Source organism: Eucalyptus grandis, chromosome 6, assembly GCF_016545825.1.
Source record: "Eucalyptus grandis isolate ANBG69807.140 chromosome 6, ASM1654582v1, whole genome shotgun sequence".
Classification (NCBI taxonomy): domain Eukaryota; kingdom Viridiplantae; phylum Streptophyta; class Magnoliopsida; order Myrtales; family Myrtaceae; genus Eucalyptus; species Eucalyptus grandis.
This window is the reverse complement of record NC_052617.1, coordinates 53,592,248-53,614,733: the sequence shown is the minus strand read 5'-3', so window position 1 is coordinate 53,614,733 and position 22,486 is coordinate 53,592,248. Positions and strand designations below refer to the sequence as shown.

At 40.1% G+C, this 22,486-nt stretch overlaps 2 protein-coding genes across 2 annotated transcripts; both read left to right on the top strand.

Annotated features, from left to right (window-relative positions):
* The first annotated feature begins 4,374 nt into the window (after positions 1-4,374).
* Positions 4,375-6,127, top strand: LOC120294535 (ATP synthase subunit beta, mitochondrial-like). The gene is made up of 2 exons (XM_039314690.1): positions 4,375-4,897; positions 5,914-6,127. Exons 1-2 carry the CDS (start codon positions 4,375-4,377, stop codon positions 5,991-5,993), a joined length of 603 nt encoding a protein of 200 aa, XP_039170624.1. The 3' UTR covers positions 5,994-6,127.
* A 4,921-nt stretch (positions 6,128-11,048) lies between these two features.
* Positions 11,049-15,040, top strand: LOC104450800 (G-type lectin S-receptor-like serine/threonine-protein kinase At1g34300). Its single transcript, XM_039314689.1, has 2 exons — positions 11,049-11,080; positions 11,601-15,040. The coding sequence occupies exons 1-2, from the start codon at positions 11,049-11,051 to the stop codon at positions 14,374-14,376; spliced, it is 2,808 nt and encodes a 935-aa protein (XP_039170623.1). The 3' UTR covers positions 14,377-15,040.
* Positions 15,041-22,486: the final 7,446 nt, after the last annotated feature.

The window sequence follows — 22,486 nt, the reverse complement described above, 5'->3', positions numbered from 1 at the left end:
CATGACATTGATCTCAACCATTTCCTATGTAGTGAGTATCATAGAAACGTCATGAGAAATATGCAAAACAGACAATGAAAACACCAGAAAAAATCGACATGTGGATTCGAATACAACAAAACGTGACTGGAATCAGATCTAAATTCTTAACAAATCAATTGAAAACAAGCAATCTATGTTGACATGTTTTCGGTTTTTTAATCATGCCACTAAGCATTTCGCCGAATGCATCACATTCATTTGATCGAGCAGCAAAACAAAGGCATAATGAGTCGTGCTCAACTCTCCCAGCAACAAGACCACACCACAAATTCTTGAGAAACAAACATCAAGTAAGTTTCAAATAAATAAAGGCATCATAAGTTCTAGTCGCTTGAAATGTTGCTCACCAACCAGAGAACATTTGGCTTGGCTAGCAAGCTGAGGTCCTTAATTTTGAGATTGAGCTAGCAACTTTTAGTCTTTATGTGAAACAATGTCTATTTCAAATCCTTATTTGAAAAAATAGCTTGAATCCTTATTTGGAATTTTTGTCTCAAATTATATAGTTAAATAAATATCAATTAATTAATATAAACGAAGAGACACGTTATTCTATTAATATTTAAATATAAAAAGTGCAATGAAAATACGGTACATTTACAAAATTAAAGAACGAGAAAAAAAGAAGGGAAAATAGTTAAAAGAAGTGGTGCAATTGTGTGAATTTTAAGGCAACGCTTAGATCTAACTGAATTTATGCGCTCTAGTAATTTCAGGATATAAGATTACAAAATGAGGTTTAAATTAAAAACAAAAAAATAATAAAAACAATTTTGAGATAGCTTTTTCTTTATAGCAAACTCGAAAATAATTGCGAGAAATCTTGATCAATTTCATTATAAAAAAAAAAAACACATTCTAAAATATCTATTAAAAAAAAGGAATTTGAAAACTCTTCGCATTCTAAAAGGCCAAATACTTAGATCGCAAATGATAATCATCCTGTTCCTAAGAAGAATTTATAGCTAGAAATATATTTTTCTTTTTCTATTTCCTAGACGAGTTTCTAAACATTTAATCGTGTTGGATAACAAAACAGAATTTTTGTTTCCAGAATAAAAAAATCATTTGATAACAACATAAAATTTCCAACCCCTCCTCCTTGATCTTGTCGAGGCCCTTGCCAAACCCACCTGCTCTCAAAAATCACATCGTTCTCATCCACCTGGTCGCACAGCTAAGCAGTCCCAAAGTGGCAGATCTTGGCTTCAAATGATGACTCCGTCATCACAATGCCGTTACTCTTGATGTGGTTATGGACAAGGATCATATCAAAGTCGGTGTTGCTGTGAACGTAATTGAGGCCGTGCGCAACATAGGCGGCAATTTGCATCCTTAATATCAAAGTCCGGAGGACAGTGAAATTGGGCATTAAAGGGTTCCACATGCGACCGGAGAGGCTAGCGCCGTCAACAAACTCATAGACCAAGTAGATGTTGTCGCCGGAGAGGCGAAGGCACCAAGTGGCTTTGCGATGTTAATTAGGTGGCCCCGGCAGGCCATGCCGATCTTGTGCATAAACTTGCGCTAGAAGATGACGATGCCCTCGTCGCGGAGGGGGCAGCACCAGGATGAGGAGTAGCAAGGCTTGGCGAGTTGGTGGCAAAGCGGAGCTTGGAGAAGTGCAGATGACGAAAAATGTAAATATTTGTTCACTTTCCGTCTAAATTTTCATTCCTCACTTCCCCTCGTTTCCCAAGCATAGCGTGGAGGAGAAAGTTCAAAGGGGCATGGTCCGGCTGTAAGCCTTAAAAACCCTTTTGTTCGAGCTTGATTCGCTATTAAAGAGAGAAAATTCAAAAGATTATCGATGATAGTGACCGTGACTTCCTAATCATAATGACTTTTCTAACTTAAGTAAGTTCTTAAAATGTTTCGTTTGAATTCTCATCTGAATCTCGAAATCACCTAGATATAAAATAACTAGTGGGCTTACCGTTAGCAAGAAAAAAAAAATACTATACCAATTGAGAGAATAAGGCATGCAGGCACTCGTAAGTTAAAACAATGAATGCTTCCATAGAATCCACCGTCACTATAAACAAACAGACAAAACACAGAGGACACCTTTGGGAGCTCTGACTTCTAATCCACGGTGAGGTTGCACATGTAACTAAACAGTCAATGAAGCACAGCTTGTTTGCTAAAACCTAATATTTTCTTCAATTAATGAAGCACAGCTTGTTTGTCAAAAACCTAGTATTCTCTACAATTCGCTAAGTCATGGTGGTTGAATGGTCAAGGCGCTTGACCTTCAACAAACCATTATTAAAATATAATCAGATTCAAGCATAATACATTTTTTTTCATTATTAAGGAAATCCAAGTCTTCAAATATTAAATATTCATAAGAAATCATTCAACTCAAATTCGACTCCCAAAATTTTACGGAGCAATACGACACATATGACACCTGGCCAATGCTTAAATAAATAGTTGCAAGACCAACTTTAATCTAATGAAATACAAAGTTCAATTTATCTAATCATTTGCAGGTAAAATTTAAAAAAACAAAAAACAAGAACAAAAAACAAAATTAAGAAACAAAATAAAGAATGCAATAGACCGCGACAGCCGAGGCGGACCGAACACCAAGCCAAAGTTGGACCACGTCCTTCCCCTGTCCGCCCGTCTTTCCTCGTCCATTGTCTTCCCTTCCGCAAAAGCCGCAGAAGCCGCAGAGACGACCCGCAGCCCACCAACGAAAGCACCACTTTGCATGCTCCTTCGCCGCCCTGTCCAATGACTGGAGCGCGGCACCGGGCGGTCGGCAGCAAGCGGTGGGCAGCGGCAGGCAGTGGTCGGCGGTGGCTCTGGGCGATTGGAGGTGGCCACAGTAAGAGAAAGGAACAAAAGAAAAATAAAAAAGAAAATTGACTTATTCTAGAAATTGTTCCCGGGAATAAAATGTTATTTTTTTTTCTTATTTATGTTCCAAAATTATTCTGTGAACAAAAAATAGATAAATTGTTAGGAACAAAATTTTTATCAACAGTTTACATTCTTTTTTTGTTTCGAAAAATAGAAGAACAGAAATTGGGAGAAATGGAAATGTTATCATGCAGACCCGTAATAGCCGCCGGTGGAATGGGCGAAGGCGAAGGGATCAGAAGAGGTGGGGGCCAATTTAGGGGTCTGGGACAAGGAGAGTCTTGGGCACGAGAAGAAGGGTAGTCTTCTCATGGGGATCACATGCGAAAGAGCGGGAGCGAGCAATCAGAAAAAGCTCTAATTTTTATTTATTTTCTAGAAATGGAAAAATATAAAAATTTATTTATCATTTCTATTATAAATCTATCTCTATGCACAAAATTCACCTCGAAAATAGAAAAATATAATTATGTTATCAAACAAATTTATATTTCAAATCTATTCCCGAGAAGATAAAGATAGAAAAATAAAGAAATAAAAGGATTATCATACATGCCTTTAATGGCTAAGGGCCTCGATCGACTTGTGTTGAACTTGTAAAGCTTCGTTTTGGGTGTAGAAGGGGAAAAAATTCAAAAGAAATACTAATTTTTTTTTTAAATGTAATATTTGTTCACTTTCCGTCTAAATTTCCATTCCTCATTTCCCCTCATTTCCCAAGCATAGCGTGGAGGAGAATGTTCAAAGGGGCATGGTCCGGCTGTAAGCCTTAAAAACCCTTTTGTTCAAGCTTGATTCGCTATTAAAGAGAGAAAACTCAAAAGATTATCAATGATAGTGACCATGGTTTCCTAATCATAATGACTTTTCTAACTTAAGTAAGTTCTTAAAAGGTTTCATTTGAATTCTCGTCTAAATCTCGAAATCACTTAGATATAAAAAAACTAGTGGGCATTACCGTTAGCAAGAAAAGAAAATACTATACCAATTGAGAAAATAAGGCATGTAGGCACTTGTAAGTTAAAACAAGAAATGCTTTTTTAGAAGCCCAGCTTGTTTGCTAAAACCTAATATTTTCTTCAATTAATGAAGCACAGCTTGTTTGCCAAAACCTAGTATTCTCTATGATTCGCAAAGTCATAGTGGTTGAATGGTCAAGCCGCTTGACCTTCAGCGAATGATCATTAAAATCAGGGAAAATTTCAAATAAGGACCAAAGTGAAATTTCATTTTCAAATAAAGGCAAAAGTAGTCGTTGTCCAAATAAGGATCTGGAAGTTTAATAAGTCTCAAATAGGACCCGAACCCGCCGGCCGGTGAGCGTGTGGTATTTCCGGTTGCCGGAGCATGGGCAATTTTGTCCACAAAAAGTATTGATAGAATTTGACAAACCCTAAAAAACAAAACCCTTCGTACTCTTCTCACTCCTCCCTTCTCACTCTCAACCCCCACCCCTCCTTCATGGCGTCGCCGTCTTCGCGCCGGCTCCTGCCGACCCTCCTCCGCTCCGCCGGCCTCCGCCGATCGCCGTCGCGGCCCACCTCCTCCTCCAACCCCAAATCCGCCCCCTTCTTCACCCCCTCCTCCGCCCCCGCCACCACCACTACCACCACCGCCCCTCCCCCACGGCTACCTCCTCACCCGCACTGCCCACTACTCCACCTCCGCCGCCGCCGCCGCATCCCCCTCCTCCCCGTCGCCGCGGCCAAGGGCGCCGGGAAGGGTAGGATCACCGATGAGTTCACCGGCCCCGGCGCGATCGAGCAGGTGTGCCAGGTGATCAGCGCCGTGGTCGACGTGCGGTTCGACAAGGGCTTGCCCCCGATCTTGACGGCCCTGGAGGTGTTCGACAACTCGATCAGGCTCGTGTTGGAGGTGGCCCAACACCTGGGCGAGAACATGGTGAGGACCATCGCCATGGACGGAACCGAAGGGCTGGTGCGTGGTCAGCGCGTGCTCAGTACTGGCTCCCTGAGTTCCAAAGGTACGTGCCCTCCTTTTCTCTCTATCTCTCTCTCAGTTGGGTTCGTGGAAGTGGATTTGAATTGTGCCCAAGATGTGGGTACTCGAGATGGAGATGTTCTTTGTCTCATGGTTGAGTCCGTGGAAGTGGATTCGAATTGCGCCCGAGATGTGGATACTCGAGATGGAGATGTTCTTTCTCTCATGGTTGGGTCCGTGAAAGTGGATTCGAATTATGCTCGAGATGTGGGTACTTGAGATGAGATGGAGATGTCCTCTGTCTTGGGTGGATTCGAATTGTGCTCGAGATTGAGATGTTTGTGAAATACTCTGTATTACTTTCTTACCTCTGTTTCCTTTTTTTATTGAACTTGTTTCTGGGGGACTGAAGTCATTCGGTTCTAGTAAACTTGAAGAAAAAGGTAATGCAAAAACTTCACATTCTCTCCTTTCTACGAGTCTGCTAGATATACCTTGAAGAACTTACGCAAATCTTATAGTTCATCTACCCTTTACTTGTAGGTAATGTAGGCACTTTAATTGTACTACCGTTAACCCATCAAAAATAGGAATCAATTTATCCCTCTTTTTTGCTTTCAAATCTCTGTAAGGAATTGATGGTTCCAGAGTTGAAATTGTGACGGAATTGAAATTGTGACGGAATCTGTTCATATTGCTATGTTGCACGAGATGCATCCGCCATGGCTCCTGATGGTAGAGGCTTCTTGTGGACTAGATTGTGCTTTCATATTCAGGGTTTTTATGTTGGTTACTTATAAATTTGTCCATCTTGTTGCTTTCTTGTCGAAGAGGACTTTGTGGAAGTAGTGAGTTCTTTGATGCTGTCATCAGTTGGGTAGTGAAAATCAAGGTCATAACCAAAGATGAATGATTCTACCAAATTCATTTTTTTGTTTGCCAATTATAGATGGTTCAAATCACCTCTTGCATTCAAGCATGCTTAATGCTTTTTCTCTACTGCTTCCTCTTTTTTGTTCACGCTTTCTTTATTTGATGTTAAAAAAATTTGTCTAGCAGGAACAAAGTTGAAGGACTTCTTGGCCACAATGAGGTCTTCCCCTCACTTTCAATCAAAGATTGCTACAACTGGGTCCTAAACTTCGCCACGATGTTGAGTAGTATGCAAAGCAATTTCCTACAATCGAGTTCGAGAAAATGGCAATGAAGTACAAGAATAGAGGGACAAATCATGGATTAGTGTGGTACAAAATCAATTATGATGTAGAAGTGCTGCTGCGAGATACAAATTTCGATGTCAAGAAAGTCGTATCGTGATCTCCCTATGTGAAACTAAAAGGATACTGTAAAGATGGAAATTTGTAATTCTCTCTTTCCTTATTGCACCATGAGAACATGTTAACCGAGAAACTCAAGTTGTACACCCGCATTTCCTTGGGCTTCAATGGACAGAGAAGTTTATTTCGCTACGGTGATGAGTCTTATATGATAAGGCGATGAAGCACTAATATCAAAAGATTCCCCAAAACAGCCCAGTCTAGTGACATAGTCTATATTCTACAATTAAATGATTATCATGCAAGGCTTTGATTTCATACATGATGCAAGGGATGTACGAAAAAAAATGAAAAAGGTGCAAAATTATGTTGTCTAAAGCTTGGACGTGATGTCTAAATGGCCATTAACGAGATCAAGTTCGGTGGGCGGGCGCGTCCATGGACTAATGAGCTTCGACTTATTCTCTAAGAACATAATGGTGTTTCTAACTTGGAAAAACATAGCCAGGGGTATTACTTCAATTTGAGTTGGACTAATGAGCTTCGACTTATTCTCTAAGAACATAATGGTATTTCTAACTTGGAAAAACATAGCCAGGGGTATTACTTCAATTTGAGTTGGACTAATGAGCTTCGACTTATTCTCTAAGAACATAATGGTATTTCTAACTTGGAAAAACATAGCCAGGGGTATTACTTCAATTTGAGTTTGGGAACCCAGTTTAGCCAAAGTTCAAGCAACAAGGAAGTCGTGTTTCCAGCGCGCGCTAAATGGAGTCAAATGATATCAATAGATTCCATAATTCTATCAAATAGATAGATATGCAGCAAAGGGTAAAAGCATAATAGATATTAGGAACGTAAAACTTAGATACATCAACCACGAGACTACAAGATGTGTGGTCCTCCTTGAAGACCATGAAACACGGCCCCCCTATATGATGGAAAAAATAAATATCCCACGAAAGAAATCTTCCTAACGAAGTAGACCTATACATATTTATACTTTAAAATGCTCCCTAATAGACCAAAATAGACCCATCCACATCAACTAACAAGAAGAGAAATTGTGTTGTTGGTCCTGCGTTTCTCCAAAAAAAAATTGCTCGTCTACCACTTTGCTTTCAAGTTGAGATCCTTACATCCTCCTCTTTACCTACGATTGAATCAAAAAATAAATTAATTAGTCAAAAGAAGTAAGGTGCAAATAAGAACACTTCTAGGACAAAGTCAAGGGTAAATGGATACTTGCATCTTTGTCCTTCCTATAGATGTTGACGAGCTTGAGATGTTACCAAAAGTTGAAGCAAGAAATTCAACTATCTCAGGTTGTGATTCTAATGGGGCTAAAGGAGCTGAAGATGCTACAAGGGCTGAAGATGCCGATGCTACCGTTGTCGTTCTTTCTTTGTCATCGATACTATTGATGGATTATTGCAATGATACTGTTATGGCCTATGTCGCCACATTTCCCACAAGTGATTGTAGTATTTTGTCTCTTCAATTTTGTTCCTCGGGCTCTTGCACAACTTTCTTCTTTCTTGTCTTCAAATTTTTATCAGTTGTTTCATTCACTGATTTTGTTCTTTGTTTCTTCTTTACGCCAACTTGCTTGGGCACATCAGTGGGAGTAATGGCTCTCTAGCAGGCCATGTGTCCATAGAATCTACAACATGCACAACATGGCTATAAGTTTGCATGAACGTTTCCTTACTAAAACTTGTGTGAACCCATTTTCAGGATCTTCTCTCATGTATATAAGAGCTGCCACAGCATGACAGCAAGGGATTCCACTTTGATGTCCCATCTTCTACAACTACAAGATCTATGTCTAATATTAACAACTCTCTTGTCACCATATGGGCCACTCAATTCAAATTCATCCTCCCCATTCCAGCTAGGAATCCATGATGCTGAAAATTGTTTTTGAAGATCTAATATCTTTTGGATATTAGGACATATCATACCAGTGTACTTAGCCATCCCATCTCTTTGCTTATGAATTCTTTCCATGAGCTGCACTCTTATAGCTTCAAGCATTGTGATGATAGGTTTGTCCCTTGCGTCAATGATGCTTTTGTTGAAACTTTCACACCAATTATTCAATGAAATATCACATTTTGAGCTTGTCCTGAAGTAGGACTTGCTCCATTGCAGGAGGCCTTTGAGACAACCATTCATAAGCTTTCTTATTAATTGCCTTCAGCTCTTCCATTGCCAAGTCAAAATCACATACTCTAGTCGCCATGGCAGCCTTCCAAAGGAGCTTTTTAAGTTCTACCCCTCTGTGATGTAGCTTGAAGTTTTCATAAAGATGCCTTAAGCAAAATCTATGTTCCGCTTCAGGCATTAGATTTGCTAGTGCTTGCACCAATCCCTTCTGTTTGTCACATAAGAAAGTCCAGTACTTTGAATTTTCAGGGTCGGTAATCCCCAAGTCTTCTATAATCAAACTAATAAACCAATGCCATGTCTTATATGTTTCTTGTCCGACAACTGCCCATGCAAAGGATACATTTGATTGTTGCCATCTATGCCCACCATTGCTAGAAGTATACCCCTGTAGCCTGATGACAAATGGCAACCATCAAAACCTACAAAGCGCCTACATCCTTCTACAAAGCCCCTCCTTAATGCATCCAGACAAATATAGACTGCCTTAAACTTGTATTGGTCTTGATATTGCTCGGTTTTGATTATACACGTGGATCCCGGGTTGGCATCAAGAAGTGCTTGACAATAGCTCCTAAGCATCCGAAATTGCTCTTCCTCATTCCCAGTAATCATACTCATTGCCGTTGCCCTAGCTCTATAAACCATTGTCCTCGACAACTTTAAAACATTCTCGAGACTCCATTGTTTTTTCATTGAAGCACCTGGCCATGTAGGATTGTTTCTCAACCTATCACAGTACTTGTTTGCCAACCATTTAGTGCTTATTTGAGGAACATGTAGAGCTCTATTACATGTATGTATGGAGTTAAAGGTTTTGACTTGTAAAGTATGCTCCCTTTGCACTTTGGAAGCATATATAAGCCAATCACAACCATCAGAACACACTGCCCTCAATTTATTAGGTGTATTCTTAACAAACCTCACCTTTCTCCCATTTTTTATGGCATGGTTCCTAACGGCCTTTCTAAACTCCTCAGCATTGCTAAAGCACATTCCTAACTTGAAGACAGGATTTTCCATATCAACCTCAGCATTAAACTCGGGATGTGTATACTCATTTTCGCCATTCATATTCAAGAAATCTACATTGTCAGCTAACACATCTACATACTGACTGATGTCTCCAACCTCCATATCCCTCTCCATTGAACCATCACTGTTAGCACAACTTACATTTCTCATGTATAACTCATCAAGATCAACAAAGGCGAACCCATCTTCTCTAGCAACGCCATCATACCCACCGTCATATATTGAATAGTTTAGTTCTTCACATCCCTCAACTGGTGCAAAATGAAGCAAAAATAAAGTCAATATATTTCCATGCAAAACGTACACCGGGAAAAAAAACAAAACAAAAATAGTAAACAATTGCAATAAAATTGTACCATGCTTTGATTAATGAAAGAAAACTAGGCACACTAGTGACTATATACCACTCTTTTATTGGATACCGTTTGTCAAAATATTGTGCATTATGGAGTTAAAATGTTTTCGATGTTGCCATAAATTTCTCCCTAGGCGAGCCAACCATGGTGACCCGAGAACCAAACTTAGAGATATATACCATAAGGAAAAGAAAACTGATCCCATTCAAAGCATTTCTTAGGCTCATATGTTATCGGCTTGAAAATTATGGAAACGACTACTAAGTTTAGTCGACTCAACTTTTGTCGAATTCTCTCTTTCTCGTTCAACAAACAAGGCTGAAAACACAATCCTATAAAGAAGACTTAATTGCAATGCATCTTGACACAAAGATTAAATAGTCTTCATATTAATAACTTGAGAAGAAGGAACTTCTAACAAGTAATCTAACAAATTGCTGCTTTAGAAGTTACATCCAGTGCACAAAAAATGCAGAAAACAAGACACCTCTAGTTCCTAATAAGTAGTGCGCACAAAAATTATTGGAAACAAGATGCCCTCATGCTCTAACGGTAAACTCATGCGCACATAGACTCAAATTGATTTTGTCTCAACGTTTTTCCACCAAATTTCGTCCTCTAAATACTTTCTATAAGAGTACCCATATCAGAGTAATTATAGCTTTTTTTTTAAATGTCTATCTACTTTCCCTATGAGAATCTATGTGGGCTTTTAAATTCCATGATAGGCCGTGAGTTCCAACCATCAACGACAAAATATAAACCAGAAAAAGACAAAAAGAGAGTATAAAAAAATCGCAAAACAGGGACCACCATCGCAACATGTAGGACCCCAACAGCAGTAATATCTAATTAGAAATCCATCGTGGACACAACTCATATGCATTTTGTCGGACAAAAGAGACATAAACTCAGAAATCCAACAAAACAAGCAAAAAGAACACCATAAAACAAAAGAATTCGTCCTACCATCACCATCCTCGCTGCCATCTGTGTGATATTCCACCACATGCCGCGCCCTGTCGACATGTTGCTTCGACAAGTTACAACCACTTTGAACGAACGAAGGATCGATTGCACCAATTTGAACGAAACTGGAGTGTGAATCAAAGTGTATGGCAAAACTAGGAAAGGATAATGAAGAATCGAGATCCTTGTGTTACACATGAGTGTCTCAATAACAAAAAGGTGGCTTTACTCGAGATTTTTTTCTTCGTTGGAAAGAAACGAAGACAGAAAAAAAAGAAGAAGATGTGAAGAAACGAAGGTAGGGATTTTGTTTTGTGTTTCAATTCGTGTTCCATTAACAGAAAATTTCAGTGCTCCAAGCAAAAGAGGACAAAGAACGGAGAAGATGAAGAGAAGAAGAAAGGAGAACGTGAAGAGGTTTTTAGGTCAAAAGACGTGAAGAGTTTGGGGGTTTGTTTTTAGGGTTTGTCAAATTCTATTAATATTTTTGTGGACAAAATTGCCCATACTCCGGCCATGGAAATATTACACGCTCGCCATTTGGTGGGGCCCTTATTGGACTTATTAGCACTCGCATCCTTATTTGGGACAACGACTATTTTGGGTCTTATTTGAGAAAATAAATTTCAGCTTTGGGTCCTTATTTGAGATTTTCCCTTAAAATCCAGTCAGATTCAAGCATGATACACTTTTTTTCATTATTAAGGGAATTCAAATCTTCGAATATTAAATACTCATAAGAAATCATTCAACTCAAATTCGAATCCCCAAATTTGACGGAGCAATACGACACATATGAGACCTGACCAATGCTTAAATAAATAGTTGCAAGACCAACTTTAATCTAATGAAATACAAAGTTCAATTTATCTAATCATTTTTAGGTAAAAAAAAGGACAAAAAAGAAAATTAAGAAACAAAACAAAGAAAGCAATAGAAAAGTCGCCGGTGGACTTTTCTCGTGCCGTGACAGCCGGGGCGGACGAAGTTGGACCACGTCCTTCCCCTGTCCGCCCGTCTTACCTCGTCCACTGTCTTCCCTTCCGCAGAAGCCGCAGAAGAGCAGAGACGACCCGCAGCCCACCAACGAGAGCACCACTTGCGCATGCTCCTCCGCCGCCCCGTCCGATGACCGGAGCGCGGCGACCGATGTCCTCCCCGCCGCCGCCGCCGCCGCCGCGGCTCAGTTTCCCCTCCTCCTCTTCCTGCTCCTCCCGCTCCTCTTCCTCCGTCCGTCGTCGGTCTCTGCCCAGGTCTCCCCCGGCTCGACCCTCTCCGCCTCCAACCTCAACCGGTCCTGGCTGTCCCCCAACCAGACCTTCGCCCTCGGCTTCGTCGCCGCCCCCGCCGACCCTTCCGCCTTCGTCGCCGCCATCACCTACGGCGGCGGGGGCCCCGCCGCCGCCGTCTGGTCCACCGTCTCCACCGTCGACTCCTCCGGGTCTCTCCAGTTCCTCTCCGACGGCAACCTCCGGCTCGTCAACGGGTCGGGCTCCACCGTGTGGCAGTCCAACACGGCCGGCAAGGGGGTGACCTCGGCTGCTCTTGATGATTCCGGCAACCTGGTGCTCGGGAACAACACGGCTTCGGTCTGGTCGTCGTTCGATCACCCGACGGATACGATCGTCCCCTCGCAGAATTTCACGGTCGGTCAGACCCTGCGTAGTGGGCTCTACTCCTTTAATATCTCGAGCATGGGGAATTTGTCCCTCTGGTGGAATAATAGTATTCAGTATTGGAATCAAGGGGTGAATTCGTCGACCCAGGCGAATCTGACAGATCCCACCCTGGTATTGCAGTCTACAGGGATTCTGTCCATATCTTCCCCTTCTTTGACTAGTAATGCAATCGTAGTTTACAGTAGTGATTACGCGGAAGGGAGCGATATTTTGAGGTTTCTGAGGTTGGATTCTGATGGGAATTTGAGGATTTATAGCTCGGCGAGGAATAGTAGGACTACGACCTCGAGGTGGGAAGCTCTTGATCAGTGTAAGGTCTATGGGTTCTGCGGGAATCTGGGCATTTGCAGTTACGACAACTCGAGCGCGACGTGCGGGTGCCCGAGCCAGAATTTTGAGCCGATCGATCCGAAAGATAGCAGAAAAGGGTGTAAAAGGAAAGTAAACATAGAGGATTGTCCGGGGAGTGCGACGATGTTGGAACTAGATCATGCTTCGTTCTTGACCTACGCGCCTGAGGTGTCCTCACAAGTTTTCTTTGTGGGTATATCGGCATGTAGGTTGAATTGCCTTGTGAGTGGTTCTTGTGTGGCTTCAACTTCATTGTCCGATGGGACAGGGCTTTGTTACTTGAAAACTGTGGATTTTGTCAGCGGTTATGAGAATCCATCGCTGCCGAGCACGTCGTATGTCAAAGTTTGTGGCCCAGTAGTTCCGAACCCATCGTCTCTGGAAGGAACCGGCAAAAACAAGGGATGGAGACTTCATGCTTGGGTGGTAGTGGTTGTGATTTTGGCTACAGTTCTTGGTTTAATCCTCTTGGAGGGTGGTCTGTGGTGGTCGTGTTTTAGAAATAGTACCAAGTTTGGCGGATTGTCATCTCAGTATACACTCCTCGAATATGCCTCCGGGGCTCCAGTCCAGTTCACATACAAAGAGCTTCAAAGAGCAACCAAAGGGTTCAAGGAGAAACTGGGTGCCGGAGGATTTGGGGCTGTTTATAGAGGAGTCCTTACTAATAGAACAGTCGTCGCAGTTAAGCAGCTAGAGGGAATTGAACAAGGGGAGAAGCAATTCAGGATGGAGGTGGCAACCATAAGTAGCACGCACCATTTGAATTTGGTGCGGTTGATCGGCTTTTGCTCGGAGGGACGTCACAGGCTCTTAGTCTATGAGTTCATGAAAAATGGTTCTCTGGATGATTTCCTCTTTACTAGTGAACAAAATTCGGGGAAGTTTTTGAATTGGGAGCAACGGTTTAATATTGCCCTTGGGACTGCAAGGGGAATCACATATCTTCATGAGGAATGTCGAGACTGCATTGTTCATTGCGACATAAAACCTGAGAATATTCTTTTAGATGAAAATCACAATGCTAAAGTGTCGGATTTCGGCCTTGCAAAGCTCATAAACGCGAAGGATCACCGGTACCGCACCTTGACAAGCGTGAGAGGCACAAGAGGGTATTTGGCACCTGAGTGGCTTGCAAATCTCCCGATAACTTCCAAGTCAGATGTCTACAGTTATGGGATGGTCTTGTTGGAAATAGTGAGTGGGAGGAGGAATTTTTATGTTTCCATGGAAACCAACAATAAGAAATTCTCCATTTGGGCTTATGAGGAGTTTGAGAAGAGCAATGCTGAGAACATTATAGACAAGAGGCTGTTTGGCGCTGATCAAGATTTAAACATGGAGCAAGTAATGAGAGCAATCCAGATTAGTTTCTGGTGCATCCAGGAACACCCATCGCATAGGCCAACTATGGGGAAAATTGTGCAGATGCTTGAAGGGATTATGGAGATTGAGAGGCCACCTCCTCCGAAGGCAGCAGTTGATGGGTCCCATGGTGGAAGCAGCATCAATGTCAGTAGTAATATTAGCGCACTCTCGACATTGGCACCTTCAGCTCCTCCTCTTTCATCTTCATCTCACCAAACTTCTGGAGTTTCGCCTGTTGCTTCAGGCAGAAATGTAGAAAAGGCATCATCATCCAATCCTAACTCAGATTCAAAGCGAAGCACTCATAGCATGTGATAATTTTTATAAGATGGAGTGAGCTCTGGAAGGAATTTATATCCAATCTGTATATTAGCTGTACACTGCCTATTTGTAAAATGTCTTGTTATACCAGCAAAGCTGGCTGTGGGTGGATGAGCATCTTAAGTCTTGTGTATGTATATTTTCTTCATCACCTGGAACTGTGTATTCCACATTGATAGCTATAAAACATTTGGGCATTTGTTTCTTCCCAAAAGGCCATAGTCTCAGATGGTGAAGGGCCACTATGATAGCCCTGTGCTGAAGAAGATTTTAAAGGGAAGCGCTGTTACTCAAAAGGAGGATGTTGGGAACTTGCAGCAGGAAGCAGCTTTGGTAAGAAAAGTGCTAATGGAAGTGTTTCGCAGATTGACACTAAAACTGCTGCAGAATAATGAAATGAGTAGAAACACAACAGCACCAGAAATGCTCATTACAGTCGCTCTATTTATTAAAGAAAACCATAGGAGTGTGCCTTTTTTCAGGTAAATAGAGGGTACTGTGTTGAGTAGATACTTGATAATTCGATTTCCTTTCTAGTTACAATTAGGCAAAGGCTAGTTGCTGCTGCCTATCCAATGTGATGTTAGTTGATCTCATGTAACGCTGTTGGATCAGGACCAGAAATTTCTTTTAAATATATGATCCATAAATTTTATTAGTTCTAAAATGTTTGCGCTGCTATTCATTGTTTCTTTTTAATGGTGTAACTTGACTGTTCTTCGATCATATCATCTTGATTGTTATAATTGGCCATAAGACCACAGCTGTCAATTTATCCTTTTTTTCCACAATATTGGTAATTCTTTGGATGTCGCCGTTGCATTCACGCTTAATTTTACATGTGGTCATTGGTTTTCTACACGATTGACAACCTGTTGCCATAAACCAACTGTTGTCCCTCCCTCACATACCTGGTGTTGCGTATACAGTTATACGTGAGTCTATCTTGTGAACCGTTTAGGCCTGCTTCAATCTGGATGCATGCTCGTGTCATTTTGCTTATGATGAGAACACGCGATGACATGGATGTCAAGTCGTCATCTGATAATGTCTGATAGGGCTGTGTTTTCTTTGATCCTGTTAGATGCTTCGTAGAGCAAATGAAAGATGTTCTGTTTTATGCCGAGCCTTTTCCTCCAGTTCTTTGATGACTCCTGATCTTCAGTAAGATGATGCAATCTCATGCCATTCAAACGCGTGAGATGGCTCCAGGAAAATTGCTTTTCAATGCTTTTATAACTCGTACTGTAGTCTACTATACTTTGACTAGTAACTACTTTCTCTTAGACTATATATGGGGTTGCTTTGGTAATCTTCAAACTTCAAATGGTTTGTTCGGCACAATTTTGTCGAGGTTATGTAGTTTTCTTTTTAGTTTTTGCGTTGAATTAGCATGATTAGGGCTGCTAATATTAGTGCTACCTTAATCGATTGCATTCATTTTGAGCATACCATAAAAAAAAAGTAAAAATAAAAATGCATTATAATCCAAGTTCTAGCACTGCAGCTTTGCTGGTTTCTTCTTTGTATTCGTTTAGTTGGATCAAAGAGAGAATTTAGGAGGCTTGCTAAACCTTGCTCGGAGGAGAACGAAGGTTGTCTACATGGATCATCTCTTACAACAGGTTTCTTCACTTTAAAACGGACCCTCTGGGATCAAGTTAGCATGCTTTTGTATGCCATTGATCTCAGAAAACAGTTCCAGAGGGTTAAGGAAGGGTTCAACTGGGCATCGTCCAATACCTAAATCGATTCTGCAGTATTTGCTCGTCTTTGAGTTGGCGACGATTTGTGATTGTGCAGGACAAGGTTAAATCTGAAGGGCTTACTCTGCAATCCATCGATACGCTCCATAAGCCAAGCTGATACTTCCCTGAGAAATTGCTAAATAGGTCCATGGTTTCCCCCCAGCTACGACATGAAAATGGCATCTATAGTTGCATTTTTGTTTTGGGCTCTCTTGATGGGACAGGTCGTGAAGGATATCCGAGTCATCCATCCATCATGTACTAGGTTCACAGCTATTGCAACCGAACTGTTTCTGGTTTTGTCACCTTGTCTGTCGCCCCTCGTACTGTTCCTTGGACCGTTGTGGAAAGAGACATCAGTTGCATTCTAATGGTAGCTTTTGTTGATGCAATATTCTACTCTTCAGGGGGCAAAATTCAATGGATAAAAAGAAAGAAAGTGATGAGCTTGATGTGCTCCCCATCTGTTTTCGATCGCCAGGGACCAAAATGAAAGAATGCCCGATGTCAGGGGGGCTAATCTTGTGCCAAAACCGACCACGAGGGACTAGAGAGGAGAAAAAAAAGGGAATAATCTATATCAAAAATGCAAGTGAAAATACACACCAAACGCTATAATTCTTCTAGAAAATCAAAGCCCACTTTTCATTCCCCCACCGCACAAAAGGGGACTCCAGTCAACACAGTGCGCAGGCGATGTAGCCCGGCAAGATTGGTGCACATGCATAAAGTTCCTTTGACCCAAGAAATGCCACTTTCCACATTTGTGGTACTTCCCATCATTGCAAAAGGCCATTAACTTTTCAATTGGGTCCCTCCACCAATGTATGAGGATTGTGACTCGTTGGCATTTTTATTCCCTTAATTTTTTTTCTTCTTCCTTCTCTCTCTCTCTTTTATTTATTTATTTTTATTTCGAAAAGATAAATGAATTTTCCCAATTAGTTTGAGATTGGACCTCTAGGGCAATGACACAAGAGCCTCCCGTCAATAGAAATATCTCTTGTACAGTGGCCGAAATAGCAGAGAGTGCCCAATGGCTTTGGGGTGACTAGCCCGGACAGTACCTACTAAATTGTCTCCTAGCATTCTCATATATCCATAATTTAATACAAACGGGAACAAAAATGGATATAAAGAAATTTTCTAAGAATTATTTTTTGTATTACTTATAAAAATGAATGAATTTTATACATAATTAATTATCAAAGATGAAAATATTTTTTATTGATTAATTTTTTCTAACATTATAAATGAACATTTTTAGAAATATGTTATTCAAATCGTTCTTTTTTTACGAAACAAACTGAATCTAAGGAAAAGTTTCGGCATGTTACTACCGAATACTCTTATAAACTAAACAATAAATAGTTTAAATATTTACAAATGAAAATAAAAAGGGTAAACCAAAAATGCTGGTTTGATTGGTATTGAATTTGACATACACCCTTTTTCGTTGTATTTATTTATACCTAACTATCAGGATTTGACTCCTGGGGACACTGAAACGCACGTGTGTGAGGAACTGGACATGCCAATGGTTGCCCCCACCTTCGAAAACGAAAGGATTCTATGCTTTTCATTGGTGACCTTTGGCAATGAAAATTAGGCGGTTTCCAACCGCTTAGTCTACCGATCAAACATTTCAATTTCTTGCGTAAATCTTGTGGTGATAATCGCCATTCATAGCGAGTTACGATGTAGGTCATCCATAGAACAAATTTAAGGAGAAGAAATAAATTGTGAATTATCGCGTTATTTAAGATATGAGTATTTTCAAGATGAGCAACGATAACAAGCTCGTTTCGCCGTCCTTTTTCAATCCTGATCGTGGACTTAAGTGGGGGACTCGTCAACGCCAACATCAATAACTGCAATCATGTTATCTGAGAATGGAAATCGGCAAAGGGACAAGTTGGGCTGGCGATGACATTAAAAGCTTTTATTAAATTTTCATGGATAAAAATGGCGCCTTTCGATGAGATATTGACTGGACGATGCAATAAAAGGGGCACGTCCGAGGCCAGCACATGTAAGAACAGGAACGAGACAAACTCGAGAGACTAAGGGATGCGGGAGTGGCCGAGACATGAAGATTAGACAAAGTGCACCGTGTTTTGATGATGACACCATACAGATGGAAGCTAAATTAATTTCCAAACATAATGTTTTACTGGCTTGTCCTTTTGCTTAGCAAGTGACATCAACCTAAACTAAGGAAATGGGTATTATATCTATGATATTTATGGCACTATACTGTCGAGGTGTTAAATTCAACTTCCCATCTCTCAAACACGAGATTTCACAAAAAGAGCAAACGAGATGATTTACTTTAAATGCTAAAGCTATTCCATTTTTAACGTATTGCCCTCTCTCCTGCTCGGTCTAATAGAGTCTCATCTTGATCCCATTTAGTTCGGCTTGGAGAAATATGAGTTTGAGAAAATGCATATACCTTCGAGCTAAAGAAATTTTCCGAAATGCTATCATATTCAAGAAATTGTAACTCTAAAGTGCATTGGAATATAACTTTGACTTAAATGTTGTTTGGTAAAACCTGCATTTGCAAAAAGGCTTTATTAAATTTTTTAAATCAAAATTAATCCGGCAAAGCTCAACCCTAGGGATAGCCTCACCTCCGATTGCCCGACCTCAGGCGAGGCGGCCTGAAGTCGTGCCACCTCGAGCACCACCTGGGTCTAGCGACCCAAGTGGCAACCTCGCCTGGGTTGCTCGACCTCGATCACCACCTAGGTCAACCTCAGGTAACGAGATTTGAGATCCCTAAAACTCAGGCAATCTCGCCTAGGTTTCAGCCTTCCCAATGCTGACATTTGCCAATGAGATCCCTAAAACACTAACCAAATACTTTATATTTTTCCTAAAGTTCCTTGGAAAAACTGAATCAAACGGGGTCCTTGTGCCATAGTTCGGGAGATTCGAGATCGCTTGGAGCCCGCTTATGAAGGAACGGGTCCTATGCGAGAAACAAAGATGTACGCATTGTTGAGCAATATGAATCGTTCCAGATGAAGGCGGGAGAAAGGGCAAGTCACCCTCGGTTCGCCGACATTATGAGTGGGCTCTCCTCCCTGGGCATAATGAAAAAGAAGCCATGGGATTTAGCCGATGGTTTTGTAGGAACTAGTAGGGAAACGGTGGCTTAGGCGGTAGAACTCGACAATGAAAAAGAAAATAAGAAAGATAAAATGTTTATTGCTTTTATCGTCGATAAAACTTCATCTGAAGAAGAGCATGACGAGAAAATGCCAACATTAGTAAAAAAAAAAAAAAAGATAAGTATACTGAAAATCCTAAAAAGTGTCATGAATATGCAATTAAATCTTAACAAGCAAAACAAAGAAATACCAATGTTGGTAAAAGAAAAAATAGGGATAAATGCACTAAAAATGCTAAAAATTATCCCAAATGTATAATTATATTTTTAAAATTTTCAAAAGTACAATCAAATCTTAAAATTTGTCAAGCTGGTGCAGTCAAGTATTTCTGTTAGCTTTGGGTCCAACTTGACTAACAGAACATGCCGATATAGTTTTTTTTAATATTTTTCTCATTTGTAAAATTAGAGGTGTGCAAAAGAACCGAGAATCGCTCGGAAACCTGTGGGTATTAATCAATTTTCAATTTTAGGTGCTGAATTGCCCGCCTACTCATCCAGATTAGATCGATAATATATAAATATATATCCAAATTTTAAGAAAAATTTCCAACCAAAAAATTTAAGAAAAATAAAAACCCTAAATTCCTCAATGTGATGCTCAACATCCATTAACTAAGTGCTTGCCTTTTTTTCACTCTAGCCTTGTTTGAGTTGTCTTTGTATCTCTCACTCATGACCTTGACTCTCAAGCTCAATGCCCATTAACTCTCAACTTTTAATATGAGTCCAATCTTTTTATTAGTCTTTTAATTAAGGATAGGGAAGAATTTTTTTTTTGCTTTAATTTGGCTCACTGGAAAATGTTGTACTGAGTGCGTGAAACTTGGTTGGACTGGTTCCATAAACCCACCTAGGTGGTTTAGTTCCCAAGTGGATCCATTGATCTAATAGGTAGTTTCCGATTTCAATTTTTCAGAACCAGTTTCTAATGAGTTGTTCTCGAATCTAAGGTGGAAACCACCCACTTGGATCATTCTCACCCTTATGTAGCATGATGTGGCTAAAACTTGAAGTGGCAAAAATGATGTTGTTTTGGTCCAATTTTTTTTTAAACCCAAGTTTTATTTAAATTAAAATAAAAAATAAGCTAAATTTTGAAAGAATAAAATAAAAAAGGAAAAATCAAGCAACTCTCACTACGAGGCCCTAGCCAGTGGCTAACAACCCTGGTTGACCACAAGTGGGAGCGGCCAGATCTTGGCAAGGGCTGGCATCGGTAGCAAGGCCCCTTGCTTGCATTTTTTTCCTTTTAATTTGGCTTAGTCATTAATCTAATTAAAATAAAATGTGGGTTAAAATATCAAATTCAGACCAGCACAACATTTTTTTTAGCATTAAGCTTCATGCTTTAGTTACGTTCACGCCACGTAAAAAAGAGAAAATAACCACAAAAAAAAAGTCACATCAATAACTAAGTTAGATGGAGTTAACGAAAGAACTTAATGATATTTTTTGAAATTTTTAGAACTCAATTGCACTTTCATGATAAGTTTTAGTACTTTGAATATATTCATTCTCAAAAAATTTAAAAACTTAATGAGGAAGAAGAAGATCAAAAATATTGAAATATTATTAAAATTTGTCTAAGTTAGTGCAAGCAATGCCACGTGGCATCGCTGACATCCATATCAGCAAATTCCAGCCAAAATTGGCTGGTTGAACTCAATTGCCAAAAAATGAAAAGGTTTAAGACTTTTTGGACAATTTTCCCTCACTTTATCTCCTTTTTTTTTTTTTTTTCATTTCCCTACATCTAGGTTCTAGCACTTAGCCAAATTCACTATGACATTGACCATCTTGGTTTCATCATTGAATCAAAATGTTAGTCGATCATTCACCATCGTGTGTTGATAGCTATATTTTATAATCATCAATAATCATTATTCATAGTCATCTATCAGTCTTACCATATGTCAATAATTGCATTATATAACCATAGGTGACTGTCACATTACTCGTCCATTGCTATATCGATCTCACCATCAAGCTCCATAATCAACCAAATTGACTTCATGTTGATTATAAAGAATTGATAATTTTTGTGTGTAAACAATGGAAGAGGAAGAAAACTTTAAAAGCAAAGAGTGACTCGGGATGTGAATCTAGTCATCAGGATACAAACTAAGCAAATATTTGTTTCGTGGCAGAAGTGGGTTTAGATGAAAATGAGGTATATTATGAACTTACATACAATAATATGCACGAAATGCTTAAGAAGATGTTTGCTGATATGAGAAAAACAAGGAAAAGAAATATGAGTATAAAAACGCAAATTCGTTTGAAACTGAAAATCCAATAGAGAGAACGAGATTCTCTGTCGCAGAGCCATACATCTTCTATAAAGGGACAACCGAAAGATTCTCCATTGGCTGAGGAACTTTGAGAGGGATTTCGAGTCATCGAATTCCTTTGTGTAACAAAAGTCGTTCAGGTTTCGTACCGACAAAAAGCGAGAACCTTTGACCAAAGCAAAAGAAGGGAATAAATTCGATTTCAAAAATGCAAAACTCGTTGTCATTCTCGTCCTCCTAAGTCTAAAGGTGCCCAATATTCGTCCTCTATGCCCTTTTTCTAATTAGGAACAAGAAATTGGCGAAACATCCTTTCGTGAACGAGGTTGTCTCGTCCTTTGCCTCTAACAACAAAGGGCCGAGGTTTGTGGTAGTACCAAGGACATAGCGAATTTGATCTATCCTGTATGTTTCAAGACGGAGAAAATTAACAAAGAGTATAAGTAATATCTTGATAGTAAATGCTCATGGCACACGGGAGATGATTTGACCGAATTCATCCATTTCCTCAATTAATGGTTTCTTATATGAGCTTGGTGGTGCTATCTTGCTTGGTCTTTTAAGAGACGAGTACGCGTTACATCATCTTTTCATGGCATATCACCTTTATTCTTGTTATTTTGACGAGTAAAATCATAAGGTAAGCTTAGAATTTCCGAAGTTGTACTCCATGAATTGTGACGCCTCTTCTGATGACTGATTACTTCTTCTTCTTTTTTGCTACGAAACAACACTGTGGAGGATTTAAGGTTTAGGGTCACGCGTTAATATGAGTAAGAAAGATGCTGTGATTCATTACACTTAGGTACCAATCAAGTGCCTGCAGATAATCATGGGAGAGAAGAAGACTCTTGCTGGTTTATAGAGATGATCTGAATAAATTC